This window comes from Oncorhynchus nerka, linkage group LG4, assembly GCF_034236695.1.
Source record: "Oncorhynchus nerka isolate Pitt River linkage group LG4, Oner_Uvic_2.0, whole genome shotgun sequence".
Lineage (NCBI taxonomy): Eukaryota > Metazoa > Chordata > Actinopteri > Salmoniformes > Salmonidae > Oncorhynchus > Oncorhynchus nerka.
Genome location: NC_088399.1, coordinates 16,208,784 through 16,227,133, shown reverse-complemented (window position 1 = coordinate 16,227,133; position 18,350 = coordinate 16,208,784). Strand labels below are relative to the sequence as shown.

Genomic DNA, 18,350 nt, shown 5'->3' with positions numbered 1-18,350 from the left:
AAACACAGGAGGTTGGTGGAACCTTGAGATAATGTTCTTGTGGTAATGGCTGGAGCAGAGTTTGTGGAATGGAATCAAATACATCAAACACATGGTTTCCAGGTGTTTGATGCCCTTTCATTTGCGCCGTCCCGGACATTAGTATGAGCCGTTCTCCGCTCAGTAGCCTCCTGTACATGGCGAGAGAGCAGTCCCTCCGAATTGTGCTGCCAGACTAACCAACCTCCCACACATCTCAAGCCTGTCAATGTATTATTGAAAGCATCCATCTGTCGCCCTCAAACGCCACAGAAATCAAAAAAGCCTGTTCCAGAACAAACAAGAAAGGGTGGGCGAGGGCTTTTGTTACTACATGCCTCTCTTCCAGACCCCCTTTTAAACATGTCCCCATCAAAATTCTAATTGAGCTCTGAAAATGTGATGCATTTAGGGACAATTAATAAGAATGCTTTAAAAACAAAAGACGTCAATTGAGGATCAAAAAAGCCTTTATGAACAGAGGATAAAGTATTTACATGGTTGTTCATCTCCTTTTGTAATTTATCGATATATGGAGTCTTTAAACAAACACAGCTTATGTGCAACATCAAACATCAGCAAACATAATTATCTATCTCCCATTGCTTTCTGGTCTGGAGGCCAATGTGTTTTGCATTACTGTTATATAAACAAAATATAGACATAGCAACATCTTGATCAACAAATAATGGCATCATCGGTCAGTATACCCCTCTCCGCCACTGAAGATGTGGTCTTCCGCTTTGGCCATACTGACTTTAAATACATTTATCAGTCACCTCTGACCATATGGTTGGTATATGGAGAAGTAAAAGTACATCAAGATATTAGATATTCTATATGGCGCCTCAGTTTCTCAAGCAGTTAGACAAGTTTCATTGCTACCAAAAATAAAACTTGACGGGCCAATGGATTTTTCCCTGAAAATGACTTGCTGACAAAACAAATTGCAACCCACAAGCTAGACTCACACGAGGCAGGGAACCTTGACCCAAATGGGCATCTGTAAGCATCTCACAAACATAAGTCACAGTACCACTCCACTGCAGATGAAGCACCACAAATTAAGGAAGAATAGGGAAAACAGCAATAATCTGATGCACAACACAAATAACTTACAAAATATATTTTAAAAAGTGATCCATCAGTTTGTGAGATGCTGTATTTCATTAAAACTATAAGTTAAGTTTTCCCACTTTATGGTTTGCAAGAAGGGATAAATAAATATAGTGTTTTTACCACTGGCTTTTGACATTGTCTCATCAGAATGTATCTGGTTGTGAGTGTGTGTGGCAGATGGCGAGTCACAGGAGATATCATGCTGCATGTACATTAGAAAATAAATAATAACAAAGAGAAATAATTACCAAGCACAGCAGCCTCAGTGTATCAATTAAAACAGACAAGGAATTGTGGACTTAGTTACTTGGAGTCCCCACATTTCCTTCACTCTAACATCAAAGGATAATTCTGATTCAGAGGGTCATTTCATTGATATACATTAACATACACATAGATACAGTTGGAACCACCATTGTTAAACCATAGTTGGGGGTTCCCCAGTTAATATTGGGCTGCTACCCACACTCAAGTGAAGTGGGTTAAGAATTCATGTCTGGGCAATGAGTGTCCGTCGCCACACTTGTGACCACATAGTCCAGAGATGCTGTATTTGGCTGAGCTCGGGTACTACATCTCCCATCAGGCCATGCTCTCCCGCTCTTCCGTCGGTCCATTTGCACTCCTCTTCACTTTCTTCACTCCATCCCCCATCGCCGTTGAGGTCATTATTCTGAAGCGGTAGCAGAAAAAGGCATAGGATTTAATCCCACAAGTATTTTTTTTTAGAAATAAAAAATGTCAACCCTGAAAACCTCCACCACATCCCAACATTCAGTACAGATGGAACAAGCATCTTGAAACATTGGTCTAACTTAATTTGGGTTGTCCCTTTGGATAGCCCTCACCCGGACAGCTCAGGACCATTGGATTTGGATTAAGTACTATGATAAACTGGCCGCAGACCATTAAATTACCCAAATAACCAGGTTTATTAGCCATCCCTAGCCACCCAACCAGCATAAGAAACAGCTGCATGTTGCAGACAGTTGACATTTAATAAGTTAATTTAATAAGATAATCAATCAGCGTATTCTTATTGGCAGACTCAACAGACTTTGTTTCTTTAATGACTGCCTCGTCAGGTTCACTAACTACTTCTCAAATAGAGTTCAGTGAGTCAAATCGGAGGGCCTGTTGTCTGGACCGCTGGCAGTCTATGGGGGTGCCACAGGGTTCAATTCTCGGGCCGACTCTTTTCTCTATATATAATAAATGTCGCTCTTGCTGCGGGTGATTCTTTGATCCACCTCTACGCAGACGACACCATTCTGTATACATCTGGCCCTTCTTTGGACACTGTGTTAATAAACCTCCAAATGAGCTTCAACCCCATACAACACTCATTTCGTGGCCTCCAACTGCTCTTAAAATGCTAGTAAAACTAAATGCATGCTCTTCAAACGATCGCTGCCCGCACCTGCCTGCCCGACTAGCATCTCTACTCTGGACGGTTCGGACTGATGTGGACAACTATAAATACCTAGTTGTCTGGCTAGACTGTAAACTCTCCTTCCAGATTCACATTAAGCATCTCCAATCCAAAGTTAAATCTAGAATTAGCTTCCTATTTCGCAACAAAGCCTTCACTCATGCTCCCAAACATACCCTCGTAAAACTGACCATCCAACTTATCCTTGACTTCGGCGACATCCTTTACAAAATAGCCTCCAACACTCTACTCAGCAAATTGGATGCAATCTATCACAGTGCCATCCGTTTTGTCACCAAAGCCCCATATACTACCCACCACTGCGACCTGTATGCTCTCGTTGGCTGGTCCTCGCTACATATTCGTCACCAAACTCACTGGCTCCAGGTCATCTATAGGTTCCACCTTATCTCAGCTCACTGGTCACCATAGCAACACCCACCCGTAGCACTCGCTCCAGCAGGTATATTTCACTGGTCATCCCCAAACACCTAATTTGGCAACCTTTCCTTCCAGTTCTCTGCAGCCAATGACTGGAACTAATTGCAAAAATCACTGAAGTTGGATACATATCTCCATCATGAACTTTAAGCATCAGCTGTCAGAGCAGCTTACCGATCATTGCACCTGTACACAGCCCATCTGTAAATAGCCCATCCAACCAACTACCTACCTCATCCCCATATTTGTTTTTCTGCTCTTTTGCACACCAGTATTTCTACTTGCACATCCTCATCTGCACATATAATCACTCCAGTGTAAATCGCTAAATTGTAATTACTTCGCCACTATTGGCCTATTTATTGCCTTACCTCCTTAGCACACACTGTATACAGATTTTTATATTGTGTTATTGACTGTACATTTGTTTACTCCACGTGTAACTCTGTTGTTTTTGTCGCACTGCTTTGCTTCATCTTGGCCAGGTCGCAGTTGTAAATGAGAACTTTTTCTCAACTGGCCTACCTGGTTAAATAAAAAGGTGAAATATACGTGTGTGTAAAAAAAAATATTCATAATCTAGGCATCCAAATCAAGGCTTACCTCTAGGTAGAGTTTGACCAAATACCTCAAGCACACAAAATGAGAGTACCATCTAAAGAACCCGAAGGAATTTTAGAAATATTCAGAATGTTCCACTTTCTTTGAAAGCCTCCTCGGGCTGCTCCACAAACATACAGCCCATGTTTAATTCAGAATGTGTGTGGTCCCACTTTGAAAATGTCCCTAACACTTAGTGTATGTATTTAAATGGTATAGTATAAATACAGATTGCGTATAGTCCTCCAGTGTGGGATTCTTTATGTACACGAGGGTGTCCAGGTCTCTTTTGATGTAGATCTGTGTGTCGTCAGTCTAACAGAAGTGAACACCATTATTTTTAACCCACTTGCTGTGTTCTGGTCGAATTGGACCGATTTACAAGTTCTCTCTGAAAAATGTAGTTAATCTGATTGTCATAAGGTCCACACAGGACATCTGAACATAAATACATTTTGATGATTTTCATTACATTTCTGGTGTTTTATTTAACTTTTTTACAGCTGTGGTGTTCCCGGTCAAAAATGACCAGTCATTACAAGTGAATGGGTGATACTACAATTAGTGTATAAAATTGAGTTCAGGCACATGCCCAATCATCAGATGGACACACTAGCTCTCCCAGACCCCCACATGCATGTGTTTGAGCGCACACACACCTCACTCCCCTTCTTGGCTTCCATGGCAACCACCACAGGAACCTTTCCTCAATAGAATCTTTCCCCCCACGGGAACCACACCTGTTGGCATTCTCACAATTGCAACATTGTTTCTATAATATATCCAACTTTTCTCGCAGCTCTGGTATATAAAGCATTTTTTAGGCCTTGCTCACAATTCATTCTGTGGTAGCATAATGACCAAACGATACACTGTATGTGAAGCTCTTGATCATTCATATCTTTGATCATGACACTGGTGAGGAGAGTCCTTGTTAAACTTTGATACAATGTAGTATGTAATAAATAGCACAATATGTTTCATCTGAGTATTTGTTATAGTCAAAATAATCCATACATTGTGCTTTTTTTAAACTCAAAAACGAGTTGTATGAACTCAGGTCAATGAGGCCTACAGGCTATAAATAGCAAATAGAAGTTAAAACGTGTAATGTCCATAACAACTTAAGTTGACAAAAAGATCTAACATTAGGTGATAATATATGTATTATTATGGATTTAGAATCAGCTATAATGGGGCGGTCATTTTGGACCAGGAACACAGAATTCATTAACATGAAACAAACACAACAGGAGGGCAAGAGACAAGAGAGAGCATGTAGATTATTTATAGAATGGGTCTTAAAATAGAGCCTTGAGGGACACCACATGAGATCCCACAGTTGGGCATAACCCATGGCAACATATTGTATATTTTACTCTGATCACATAGTTTGGTTGTTTCTCCTATCTTAGTTTAATGCACTTCGATGAGCCACTCGAAAAAAAACAGTTACAGACTAGGTCATGCATATAACATAACAGTTGTAGGGTAGGGAATACAGGCCTCCATTTCATTTAATGAAAAATATATACATTTAAAGTCCTCTTGAGAACGCATAAGCCATATTTTCTTGACTTGCCTCAGTAAACATGTGTACTGGGACTGACTAGATGTATTGAATGATGTATTGAATGCGAGTTAAGAGTTGTGGCTGGAATAATCAAAGCAAGGCCAAGAAAGACATTTCAAAAGCAACCACCACCACCTCATTATGTTCAATAACAGCTTGGAAGAGAAGACATCTTCGTAAACCCGGCAGCTGAGTCAACTATATACCATACTCCTTTTCAGAACATCCACTGAAGCCCCGCCCGTCAGGAATAAACAGGGGGAAAGAAGTGTGTAGAAAATGTGGAGCCCGAGTCTGTGTTTGTGTGTGTATGCTACAGTATGTATTTGAACACAGTTTAGCATGCATGACAACAGGCATTGGATTTGTTTTTTTGTGTACATGTACACAGGTGAGTCTGTATGTTTGTATTATACGGCCCTGAGTTTAAAGTCATTACTGTACGCTTGTGTGCATGTCCACTCCCCCTTCAGCTCCTGGTCTGTGGGTCTGGTGCCAGCTCCCCAGGCGAGCGACCCAATTCTGGGCATCCAGGCCGGCGAGAGGAGAGCAGGACTCTAGAAGCCGGACAAGAGAGGGAGGGGGAGGACGGCGCAGCCTAGACCCAGTTAACCAGCTGCACCTGGCACTCCTGCTCCTTGCCCCAAATAGTTGAACCTTTGTCGCGCTCCATTGCTGTAGCAGTCTTGCTAGGTGTGCTATAGGCTCATTATTCCACCCAGCCAACTCCTGGCATTCAGGCCCTAATCTCTCGTGGACAGATGAACCTAACATAAATGATAGCAGCGACTGTCAACAGACTGAGATATGACAACTAACGAGGAACTTTGGTCTAGTACGCAGATCTTTTTGTTGTGAATCATTTGGACAAATCACAATTTCGCAGGTGCTCACATCTTTCGAATTTTCAAATTTGATTTGATTTGATTTGATCTTTCGAATTTTGGAAAGAACATTGGGTCCATACACTTGCAGAGTTTCCGTTTAAGGGAGGTGCTTAATATATTTTTTAACTTGATTAAATAATTGATCTGACCAAATTACATACAATTTTTGTTCTGGGTTTACCAAGATTATTCAGGCTCTAAATGAAGAATGATCAAATTTCTTCCTAGGAGAGCTACAGTTGTGTGTGCAGGCATTTCTGTGCATTTCTCCTTTGCAAAGATAAACCAAGAAGCTGATTAACCAGCATGATCTTTACACAGGTGCACCCTGTGCTGTGGACAAAAAAAGGCCACTCTAAAATGTGTAGTTTTTCCACACAACACAAGTCTCAAGTTGAGGAAGCGTGCAATTGGCATGGTGACTGCAGGAATGTCCACCGGAGCTATTGCCAGAGAAATGAATGTTCATTTCGCTACCATAAGCTGCCTCAAACGTTGTTTTAGAGAATATGTCAGTACGTCCAACCTGCCTCACCACAAACCAGGTGTAACCACATCCGGCTTCTTCACATATGGACAACGAACACAATTGCATTTTATCGATGACAATTTGAATGAACAGAGATACCGTGATGAGATCCTGAGGCCCATTGTAGTGCCATTCATCCACCGCCATCACCTCATGTTTTAGCATGATAATGCATGGATCTGTACACAATTCCTGAAAATGTCCCAGTTACTCCATGGCCTGCATACTCACCAGACATGTCAACCATTGAGCATATTTGGGATTCTCTGGATCGACAGCATGTTCCAGTTCCTGACAATATCCAGATACTTTGCACAGCCATTGAGGAGTGGGACAACATTCCACAGGACACAATCAACAGCTTGATCAACTCCATGCGAAGGAGATGTGTCAGGCTGCATGAGGCAAATGGTGGTCACACCAGATACCGACTAGTTTTCTGATCCATGCACCTACTTTATTTATTTAAAGTATCTGTGACCAACAAATGCATATCTGTATGGCCAGTCAAGTGAAATCCATAGATTAGATACTAATTAATGTATTTCAATTGACTGATTTCCTTATATGAACTAACTCAGTAAAATCTTTGAAATTGCTGCATGTTCCGTTTATATTTTTGTTCAGTATATATAATTCATAAATACAGCTGGTTCTGGGAAGTGTTTCCAAAATCCTATTTGGCCCCCTTGGGTGAGATAAAACAGTCTACACAGAGGGAGGTAGAGAGAGAACAGGGACCAAGGACACATGGTACACTTTGGATATAAAGAACAAAAAAAGGAGAGAAAACAGGTAGAAGAGCCTGGAGAGAGGTGGAACAAGGGAGGAGGATGAGTGCGGCAGGCTCCATTGTGACCTGGATGGAGAGACGAAGAGAGAGAAATGGAGAGGGAGGGGAGGATGAAAGCTCGGGAGGAGGGCGAGAGGACATTGATTAAGTATCTCAGGGACGTCGACATACTGACACTCTAAAAACAGATTGAGTAAAAAAAAAATGATAAAAGCGTCTAAAATAAGAAAACGGTAGACAAGGTGAATGGAAGCAGGTCTGCTGGTGTACTGTATGTAGGTTGGAGCACCAAATAGACATGTTCCTTTTAAAGTGGAACTGACAGCGTTTTAACTACTTTGCAGATATGAAAACAGACAATCATAATATTAGTCAAAAACATCAAATTCACGGTTTATGCTTCAAAACCAACTTCATAAGAGGTTTTAAAAATAGATTCTATTTGGATCAAAATTCCATGACGTACAGTAAGGTATTGTTGGCAGAATAGATGATTGCAGTTCAATGCATGAGTAATATAATTCACCAATACATTTCTTGGTAGTCCAAAACAGATTGTTATCATGTTGTAAATCACAGCTGGCCTGGTACATTGTTTGCTGCCGGGATGCACCGTTTCAGTTACTCAATATTCTGGACAAATACAGATGACTGTAACTAGGGTTGGGAATGTCAATACACTCAAACTAGTAAGGGAAATGATCACAAGTCAGTCATAACGTGGCTAATAGACTAGCGTACGTGACAAACAAGGCCCGTGGACCGAATATAAAATATCAGTCAACAGTTGAGTCATCTACTTTATAAAATTACAGCCTGATGCGCTCGCAACTTCAATTGTGCTACTTTCGTGTGTCCCGTTTACAGCATGCAACAGTGGGAAACGTGTACAGACATACCACAGTCCTAGCTAGGCTACTAAAATGTTGACTTGGTTTTTATAGCTAGACAATTAACCAAATAACACCATGCAACAGGCATGTAGGCCTATTACAGAAACATTTGAGCAGTAGCCTAGGTTGGCTACTCAACTAGCTACATTTTGAGTTCACCATACAGAAATGCTGAATTCAACCACACCAGTGATCCATTCTGTGCAAAATAATATACACATTTAAGTTTTACATGGACCTATAGTTCCATTTGTGTTATTAAATACTTTTCGATTAGGGTCACAGCAGATTATGCACATTTGGAAGCATATCAGCAGAGGCTGGACAAATATAATTTCTTTCTTGTTTTAATATGTTAAAATCCTATATACACAGCATCATGTGGACATTGTAAAAGGGTCATATTTTTACAAATAAAACAATGACCATGTTCGGGTCACAGTTTAACGTTTTGTTGTAAAAACAAATAGGCTATGTCTGGCCCGCAAATTCGTTGTTTTAATTTTTTTTAAATGGTCTGTGTGCTGATTGACTTTAATTTAATTTTTAACCTTTATTTAACTAGGCAAGTCAGTTAAGAAAAAAATCTTATTATTATGACAGCCTAGGAACAGTGGGGTTAACTGCCTGTTCAGGGGCAGAACGACAGATTTGTACCTTGTCAGCTCGGGGATTTGAACTTGCAACCTTTCGGTTACTAGTCCAACACTAACCACTAGGCTACCCTGACTTTGACACCCCTGGCTAGCTAAAAAGCCGGAGCATAACGTTAGCTAGCTAGCTGCTGGGAAGATGTCATAGGAGGAGTGGGTGAGTGACCGACTTTTTCCCCTCGTCGTTTTTTATTGGCTACAGCTAGAGATGCTGCAGGTGTCATTTGGTTAGCGAGCAAGAAATGTTCAATCGCTTTGCTAGCTAGCTTGCTATGCTGAACTTGAACGACTTATCCACAGTTAGCATCTCTCTTAGTTGTCAATCAAATGTTTTTGGCATCGATCAAATAAGCGGGCAGGGAAGTTCCCATTCAGTTGTATAAACATGGGTTGGGACAAGCATGCATTGGCAGGCAAGCTGCAGAAGGACGAGCAGACCACTAGTCCCCATCATCAGTGCCATTTTGACGGCTAACTAGTTGAAGGTTGAGAGGGTTTATCTAATGTTTGATTTTAGCTCATCTCACATTAGTTGTTGATCTTGTTGATGTGAATAGGCAGCTAGCCTAACTTCTCATGGTTGTTTGATCAATAGGCTCCCGAGTGGCGCAGCGGTCTAAGGCACTGCATCTCAGTGCAAAAGGCGTCACTAGAGTCCCAGATTCGAATTCAGGCTGCATTACATCCGGCCGTGATTGGAAGTCCCATAGAGCAACGCACAATTGGCCCAGCGTTGTCTGGGTTTGGCCATCATTGTAAATAAGAATTTGTTCTTAAGTGACTTGCCTATTAAAATAAAGGTTAAATAAAATAAATAAATAAATAAATAGGATAGTGATGTTCCCAATTGTAAGACTCCCATGGTATTTACATATTTGCAGAATCCATTCAAGTAATATTTTGTGGCTTTTGGCGAATGTTTTCTAAAGATTTAAAGTCGCGCTGTTGCTTCTGCCTCTAAACACACAATCCAGTTCAAAAGTGAATGATGGCAGGCCTGTGTGACAAATCGCTTCATTGCATATAGGCCTACTGTAGCTCTGTGGCTATGGCGCACCGGTCTATGTAGACTCTGGTCCTGAACACAGATTTTTTGCAGTGTCTATTAATTGTTCAAAACGCACAGCCGCTTTCCCAATATATTGCTTCAAATTTTCACAAATGCCTTACTATGCCTTACATCCTTCCCAAACATTCTACGAATTTACAAAAAATGACCATATTTAAACGGTCAGTTGTACAACTGAATGCAGTCAACTGAAATGTGTTTTCCGCATTTAACCCAACCTCTGAATCAGAGAGGTGTGGGGGACTTCCATAATCGACATCCACGTCTTCAGCGCCCAGGGAACAGTGGGTTAACTGCCTTGCACAGCTATGTTCTCGCTTGTCAGAAAATGTTAAAAATAAAAATGTAATTCTGGCTGGGTGTGTATATGAACAGATTTTAAAAGATTTCATGTTACTAAAATGCTGTCAATTCCACTATAATTGGGTTCCTCCCATTGGGTGCCACAGGGGCCTTGGTAGAACTCTCTGCGTTGAACAGGTGGCACCTAGGCTGACAGGGAGAAGTCACACAGCTGTCCTCAGACCAGATCATATTGGGAGGGGTGACACTTAAGAACAACAGGGGGAGGCGATAAAACTGACACAGTTTTTCATGTGGGCCACAATGGCGAGTAAGGATAGAGGAAGTAGAAAAAAGCGAGGTGCCTGGTTTACAGTAAGTGAGGGTTCTATTTTGACACCATCATGCCAACCCAAACCGTACTGGCTCTGATATTTTTTTCTTCACATTGTCCTTTCCAGCATGAATAGAGCCCCTATGGTAGATGCATAACAAGGCCAGACCAGTACACTGACTCACTTGATTCGGCTCAGCAGTGTGAAAAAGCATACAATACTCCTGGACCCGTAGTGACGAATTCGAGACAAAAGCCATAGCCATTTGTGACTCGTTTCAGGAAACTAGGCATATGTCGCGAGTCACTACTTCACAGTTTCAGACATTTGAAAGTTATTTTATTTGATCAAAATGCATTTTTGGCAGAAATGTCTTCTGGAACATGGGAACTAAAAACAATTGTGTATGCCATCTGTAAATACTAATACAATTGTTAAAATATAATCCTAGTTGGTTTAGCCACAGAAAAAGATAGGACCTTCCCACTAGCCATGATTGGCTGAGATAATGGATGGGCTGGACATGAGAGATGAGTTTGCCAAGTAGCATGCTTCTGTCTGTAACAGGAGCTTCTCAGTATGTGCAGGTAATCCCTTCTAAAGCAGTTTTTTTTTGTGTGTGAATTTTACCCCCTTTTTCTCCCCAATTTCGTGGTATCCAATTGTTAGTAGCTACTATCTTGTCTCATCGCTACAACTCCCATACGGGCTCATGCGTCCTCCGATACACAACCCTACCAAGCCGCACTTTTTCTTAACAGCGCGCATCCAACCCGGAAGCCAGCCGCACCAATGTGTCGGAGGAAACACCGTGCACCTGGCAACCTTGGTTAGAGTGCACTGTGCTCGGCCCGCCACAGGAGTCGCGATGAGACAAGGATATCCCTAACGGCCAAACCCTCCCTAACCCGGACGACGCTATGCCAATTGTGCGTCGGCCCACAGACCTCCCGGTCGCGGCCGGTTACGACAGAGCCTGGGCGCGAACCCAGAGTCTCTGGTGGCACAGCTGGCGCTGCAGTACAGCGCCCTTAACCACTGCGCCACCCGGGAGGCCTAAAAGCAGATTTTTTGAAAGATATCACGAAGAACTGCACAAGTGTTGCTAAGGCTCTCCACTTTCTGGAGGACCGAGTTTTGAAATCATTGGAATGCCAAGTGGAAGCAGAGTATGATACCTAAGGAGATGGAGAAAATCCAGGCATTTGATTGCAAATGCGGAGGGAGTCGAAAAGAGAACAGAAGATTGTTGTATAGAATACCTGTCTGGATTACATCTTCAAACTAAGGGCAACCATGGCATCCGTGACAGAGAGGGATAAGCGTTCATCCATGAATATGGGTAAGAATCTGGCTAGATACATTTTCAGATATTATACGTTTCTAATTTTGCCAGAAGGTCATCTTCATTGCAAGTTAAAGTGTACAGTTAGCTGGCTAGCCAATGTTAGCTGGCTGGCTCGCTAGCTAGCTAACGTTACGTGTATGATCTGTGCAGTAATGTTATTCGCATCTCAGATCCATTTGCTTTGCTAGTTAGCTAGCTACCTAACATTGAACCAAGCTAGTTGGTTAGCTTTAGCTACCTGTAGATTAATGCAGTAACATTATGTGTTGGGATTAAAGTTCAAATGACTCCACTATGCAAGGAATCACTTCACTCTATCCTTTACACCTAACAAGCTAGAAAAATAAAAAACATTGTTTAGAAAGTAGCTTTTAGTTGCCTGGTTTGGTAGATTGACATATCATGAATTTAGTATGTCACTGCTACACCTGTATACAGACAAGTCGATAGAATTAATATAAACCAGCCTTTAAATCTTGAAATCTTTGGAATACTCCACGTTCAGCACATGGCCTCATGTGAATCCTTCAAGAGATGAGTGGGGCTAAAACAAAGAGCTTTCCAGTAGATGTCCCAACATTCAAGGCCCATTTTCTCAAAAGTGGGGTTATAAGTTTATTAACTTTCAAAGCAGAATTTTATTTCTATCTCAACTGCAGTGTATGATATACCATTTTCTAGCTCTGAGTCTATACTTTTATCCAATGTAAAAAACACAATTTCAAAGTTTGCTACATTAAGACCGAATCGAGACGGTCGGTCACACTTTGTCTGTGCTTTGACTATAACTTCTGACTATACGTTCCAAGATGCTGATGTGTGCTTGATAATGATTTGGTGCTAGTCAGACTCACACTTCCTCCATCTCCACATCGTCCTCCACAGAGAGCAGCAGGTAGGGGTTGTAGGAGGCCGGGCGGAATTTATGGCCCGTCAGGAAGAAGAATGCCAGCGTGGCCAGCTCATCCAATAGCTGAAGACAAGGAGAGAGATCAAGAAAGAGACATGGGTAGTAGGAAAAATGGTGTCAGTACATTGTAACAGCTAAATGTAAAAAACATAAAAGCCTTTCAAAATGGATCAAAAATGCTTTTTTCCCCAATCAAAACTGGTTTTAACTAAGGATTAACATACTGTTAAAGTACACTGCTCAAAAAAATAAAGGGAACACTAAAATAACACATCCTAGATCTGAATGAAATATTATTTTAAATCCTTTTTTTCTTCACATAGTTTAATGTGCTGACAACAAAATCACACAAAAATGATCAATGGAAATCAAGTTTATCAACCCATGGAGGTCTGGATTTGGAGTCACACTCAAAATTAAAGTGGAAAACCACACTACAGGCTGATCCAACTTTGATGTAACGTCCTTAAAACAAGTCAAAATGAGGCTCAGTAGTGTGTTTGGCCTCCACGTGCCTGTATGACCTCCCTACAACACCTGGGAATGCTCCTGCCAACCCCTGACAGTCTGTGGTGCAACATGGCATTGGTGGATGTAGCGAGACATGATGTCCCAGATGTGCTCAATTGGATTCAGGTCTGGGGAACGGGCGGGCCAGTCCATAGCATCAATGCCTTCCTCTAGCAGGAACTGCTGACACACTCCAGCCACATGAGGTCTAGCATGGTCTTGCATTAGGAGGAACCCAGGGCCAACCGCACCAGCATATGGTCTCACAAGGGGTCTGAGGATCTCATCTCGGTACCGAATGGCAGTCAGGCTACCTCTGGCGAGCACATGGAGGGCTGTGCAGCCCAACAAAGAAATGCCACCCCACACCATGACTGACCCACCGCCAAACCGATCATGCTGGAGGATGTTGCAGGCAGCACAATGTTCTCCACGGCGTCTCCAGATTGTCACGTCTGTCACGTGCTCAGTATGAACCTGCTTTCATCTGTGAAGAGCACAGGGCGCCAGTGGAATTTGCCCATCTTTGTGTTCTCTAGCAAATGAAAAACGCCCTGCACGGTGTTGGGCTGTAAGCACAAGCCCCGCCTGTGGACGTCGAGCCCTCATACCACCCCCATGGAGTCTGTTTCTGACCATTTGAGCAGACACATGCACATTTGCTGGAGATCATTGTGCAGGACTCTGGCAGTGCTACTCCTGCTCCTCCTTGCACAAATGCGGAGGTAGCGGTCCTGCTGCTGGGTTGTTGCCCTCCTACGGCCTCCTCCACGTCTCCTGATGTACTGGCCTGTCTCCTGGTAGCGCCTCCATGCTCTGGACACTACGCTGACAGACACAGCAAACCTTCTTGCCACAGCTCACACCAAATAGGTCCACAGACGATGCAATCTCAACCACACTGCCCTAACCCATCTGGACAAGAGGAATACCTATGTGAGAATGCTGTTCATCGACTACAGCTCGGCATTCAACACCATAGTACCCTCCAAGCTCGTCATCAAGCTCGAGACCCTGGGTCACGACCCCGCCCTGTGCAACTGGGTACTGGACTTCCTGACAGGCCGCCCCCAGGTGGTGAGGGTAGGCAACAACATCTCCACCCCGCTGATCCTCAACACTGGGGCCCCACAAGGGTGCGTTCTGAGCCCTCTCCTGTACTCCCTGTTCACCCACGACTGCGTGGCCACGCACGCCTCCAACTCAATCATCAAGTTTGCGGATGACACAACAGTGGTAGGCTTGATTACCAACAACGACGAGACGGCCTACAGGGAGGAGGTGAGGGCCCTCGGAGTGTGGTGTCAGGAAAATAACCTCACACTCAACGTCAACAAAACTAAGGAGATGATTGTGGACTTCAGGAAACAGCTATCCACATTGATGGGACAGTAGTGGAGAGGGTAGTAAGTTTTAAGTTTCTCGGCGTACACATCACAGACAAACTGAATTGGTCCACCCACACAGACAGCATCGTGAAGAAGGCGCAGCAGCGCCTCTTCAACCTCAGGAGGCTGAAGAAAATCGGCTTTTCACCAAAAGCACTCAAACTTCTACAGATGCACAATCGAGAGCATCCTGTCGGGCTGTATCACCGCCTGGTACGGCAACTGCTCCGCCCACAACCGTAAGGCTCTCCAGAGGGTAGTGAGGTCTGCACAACGCATCACCGGGGGCAAACTACCTGCCCTCCAGGACACCTATACCACCCGATGTCACAGGAAGGCCATAAAGATCATCAAGGACAACAACCACCCGAGCCACTGTCTGTTCACCCCGCTATCATCCAGAAGGCGAGGTCAGTACAGGTGCATCAAAGCTGGGACCGAGAGACTGAAAAACAGCTTCTATCTCAAGGCCATTAGACTGTTAAACAGCCACCACTAACATTGAGTGGCTGCTGCCAACACACTGACTCAACTCCAGCCACTTTAGTAATGGGAATTGATGGGAAATGATGTCAAATATATCACTAGCCACTTTAAACAATGCTACCTAATTTAATGTTTACATACCCTACATTATTCATCTCATATGTATACGTATATACTGTACTCTATATCATCTACTGCATCCTTATGTAATACATGTATCACTAGCCACTTTAACTATGCCACTTTGTTTACATACTCATCTCATATGTATATACTGCACTCAATACCATCTACTGTATCTTGCCTATGCCGCTCTGTACCATCACTCATTCATATATCTTTATGTACATATTCTTTATCCCCTTACACTTGTGTCTATAAGGTAGTAGTTTTGGAATTGTTAGCTAGATTACTTGTTGGTTATTACTGCATTGTCGGAACTAGAAGCACAAGCATTTCGCTACACTCGCACTAACACCTGCTAACCATGTGTATGTGACAAATAAAATTTGATTTGATTTTGATTTGCCATCCTGGATGAGCTGCACTACCTGAGCCACTTGTGTGGGTTGTAGACTCCGTCTCATGCTACCACTAGAGTGAAAGCACCGCCAGCATTCAAAAGTGACCAAAACATCAGCCAGGAAGCATAGGAACTGAGAAGTGGTCTGTGGTCCCCACCTGCAGAACCACTCCTTTATTGGGGGTGTCTTGCTAATTGCCTATAATTTCCACCTGTTGTCTATTCCATTTGCACAACAGCATGTGAAATTTATTGTCAATCAGTGTTGCTTCCAAAGTGGACAGTTTGATTTCACAGAAGTGTGATTGACTTGGAGTTACATTGTGTTGTTTAAGTGTTCCCTTTATGTTTTTGAGCAGTGTATTTAACTTGGACTAATATATATATATATATATATATATATATTTTAGTATTGTTTTACTGTTAAACAAAACATAGATGGACACCCACCTGGTACAGCCACTTCCACTGAAAGGGAACAATGAACTTGATGAGAATTGCGATTATACGGGTGAAATAAATATAGCATACAATCTGAAGGAGAGAGAGAGAAATACATACATTAGATAAATGATAAACAATTTTCTGGACACAGAAGAGACAGGCAAATGGGGAAACAGAAAGAAAAACAAGTTTACAAGGCATAATCAGGAACATTGGCATTGGCTGACAATATGAACGTCGATACAGAGAGAGAAGTGGGAGAAAGCGAGAAAACTAAAGCGCAACCCCTTTGGTCTGCAGAGGACATTACAATAAGAGATGAACATGTTAAACACCAACAAGACAGATAAAGAAATCAAAAACAGAATGTCAGAGAGCGAGACACCTCAACAGTTGTAATATCTTTATGGAGGGGTTTCATACGTGGCTATTCATGATTCAATTAATACAAAGAGGAGATGTAATGACTCCACTGAAGTGGAGTGGATGAAAGATGAAGACCCGTGCACACATATACTGTACAGACTCCCTAAGAACACACCACTTCAATACAGCTATCACTTTTCCTAGCAGGTCAGGATAATTAAATGTAGCGGGGTTAGCGAAAATGCTCTCCAAACCTGCTACGAAAAGACACTTGTGTCGAAGTGGAGTGGTTTTAGGGAGTTCCGTACAGACAGACACAATGCTGGGTTTGTTTCCAAGGCGTACATGTGGCTGTGTGTATGCATGTGTGTGTGTGCAAGCAAGCGTGTGTGTGTGTGGCCTATCGTCACACCTGCAGTGTGTATTGATGGAGCTGTGTGTGAGGAGAAAGAGTGTCTGAAGAGCATGACAAGAGGAACCTTACCATCACATAGTAGTGCCTGAAGAGCTTCAACTGGGCAAGGTTGATAGCAGCTGCAAAAAAAATGACATTCATTATTAGTAAGATAGCAAAGACCTGTGAGAGATTTTTAGTAACACACACATCTGTCATCCCCCTCCAAAAATAAACATGGCTCATTTGAGACACCTTTTAGAGCAGTTAGGAGATGAAGAAAAAGGTTTTCTATAAGTAGAGTATATGACACTTTTTATTAAAACACCTAAAAAGAACATGAATGAATCAGACGGGTAAAGTTTAGGGGAACTTCTAATTTGAGGAGTTTTGCATGATGATTCAAAAAGCAAGTGATCCAAGACGTTTGGCCCGATATAAATCCGTAGAAGGCTAAAAAGGCCCATCAGAGAAGACTGTATTGGATGTAATAACGCTGCAAAGTGCCTTGATGCAATCTGAACCCGTTCCAACAGAAATGTGACCCTAGGGGAAAGAAATGGAGGGCGACTTGTACAGTCATTCATCATTCTCACACTGTACAACTTCCTCCACAGAAGTGGGACTTCAAAAAGGGGACAGTAAGCTATAAGTATGGATCTTACTGTGGCCTACTTAGGACAAAACAAGCACTTTGAAAGCAGGTGAGCAATTATGGAAGTGCCGTAACAACCTACTGTGGAATGGAGGAATTTGAACGCTTTGTGCCGTAATCTACTCAGCCTGTGGTGGTTACCTACCCATAGACAGACGTCTGAAGCTACACTAGGTTATTCAACCCTAAAACATTTATAGAAAGACTCCTGCGCTTTCTACCAGACAAGGTAGAGATACAGACATTCATGTGGCTCTGAGTGATAACATCTGCTCTGATAAATAAATCATATGTACAACACATACTGTGCACACACAATTTCGACACTAAGAAGCGAAGCGCTAAAGGAGTTGATACAGGTGCACTGATGAGGAAACTAAACTCAATTAGCTGCATGGAAACAAACAGTGGATTGTTCATTTGGAATGGTTACTCCATTATCTCTATGGGCTGTTCATTGACTTTAAGGAGCAACCACGTGGAATTGGAACTGGTCAATCAATTACATGAATGGAGTCTGTCCAAAATGAGACATTTGACACAATTCACACACAGACAGAACCTTCTATGAGCTCCCATTTTTTTTTTTTTTTTTTTAAACTAGGCAAGTCAGTTAAGAACAAATTCTTATTTTCAATGACAGCCTAGGAACAGTGGGTTAACTGCCTGTTCAGGGGCAGAACGACAGATTTGTACCTTGTC

The 18,350-nt window shown here is 42.5% G+C and overlaps 1 protein-coding gene across 1 annotated transcript in view; it reads right to left on the bottom strand.

The window, feature by feature from the left end:
- Window positions 1–470: 470 nt before the first annotated feature.
- Window positions 471–18,350, bottom strand: part of gpr107 (G protein-coupled receptor 107) — a 32,743-nt gene continuing 14,863 nt past the window's right edge. The window contains exons 15-18 of the mRNA XM_029647695.2: window positions 17,084–17,133; window positions 16,240–16,323; window positions 12,827–12,945; window positions 471–1,810 (exon numbers count right to left, since the gene is read on the bottom strand). Coding sequence (XP_029503555.1) covers window positions 1,720–1,810; window positions 12,827–12,945; window positions 16,240–16,323; window positions 17,084–17,133 — 344 coding nt within the window. The 3' untranslated portion in view covers window positions 471–1,719. The remainder of the gene's footprint in view (window positions 1,811–12,826; window positions 12,946–16,239; window positions 16,324–17,083; window positions 17,134–18,350) is intronic.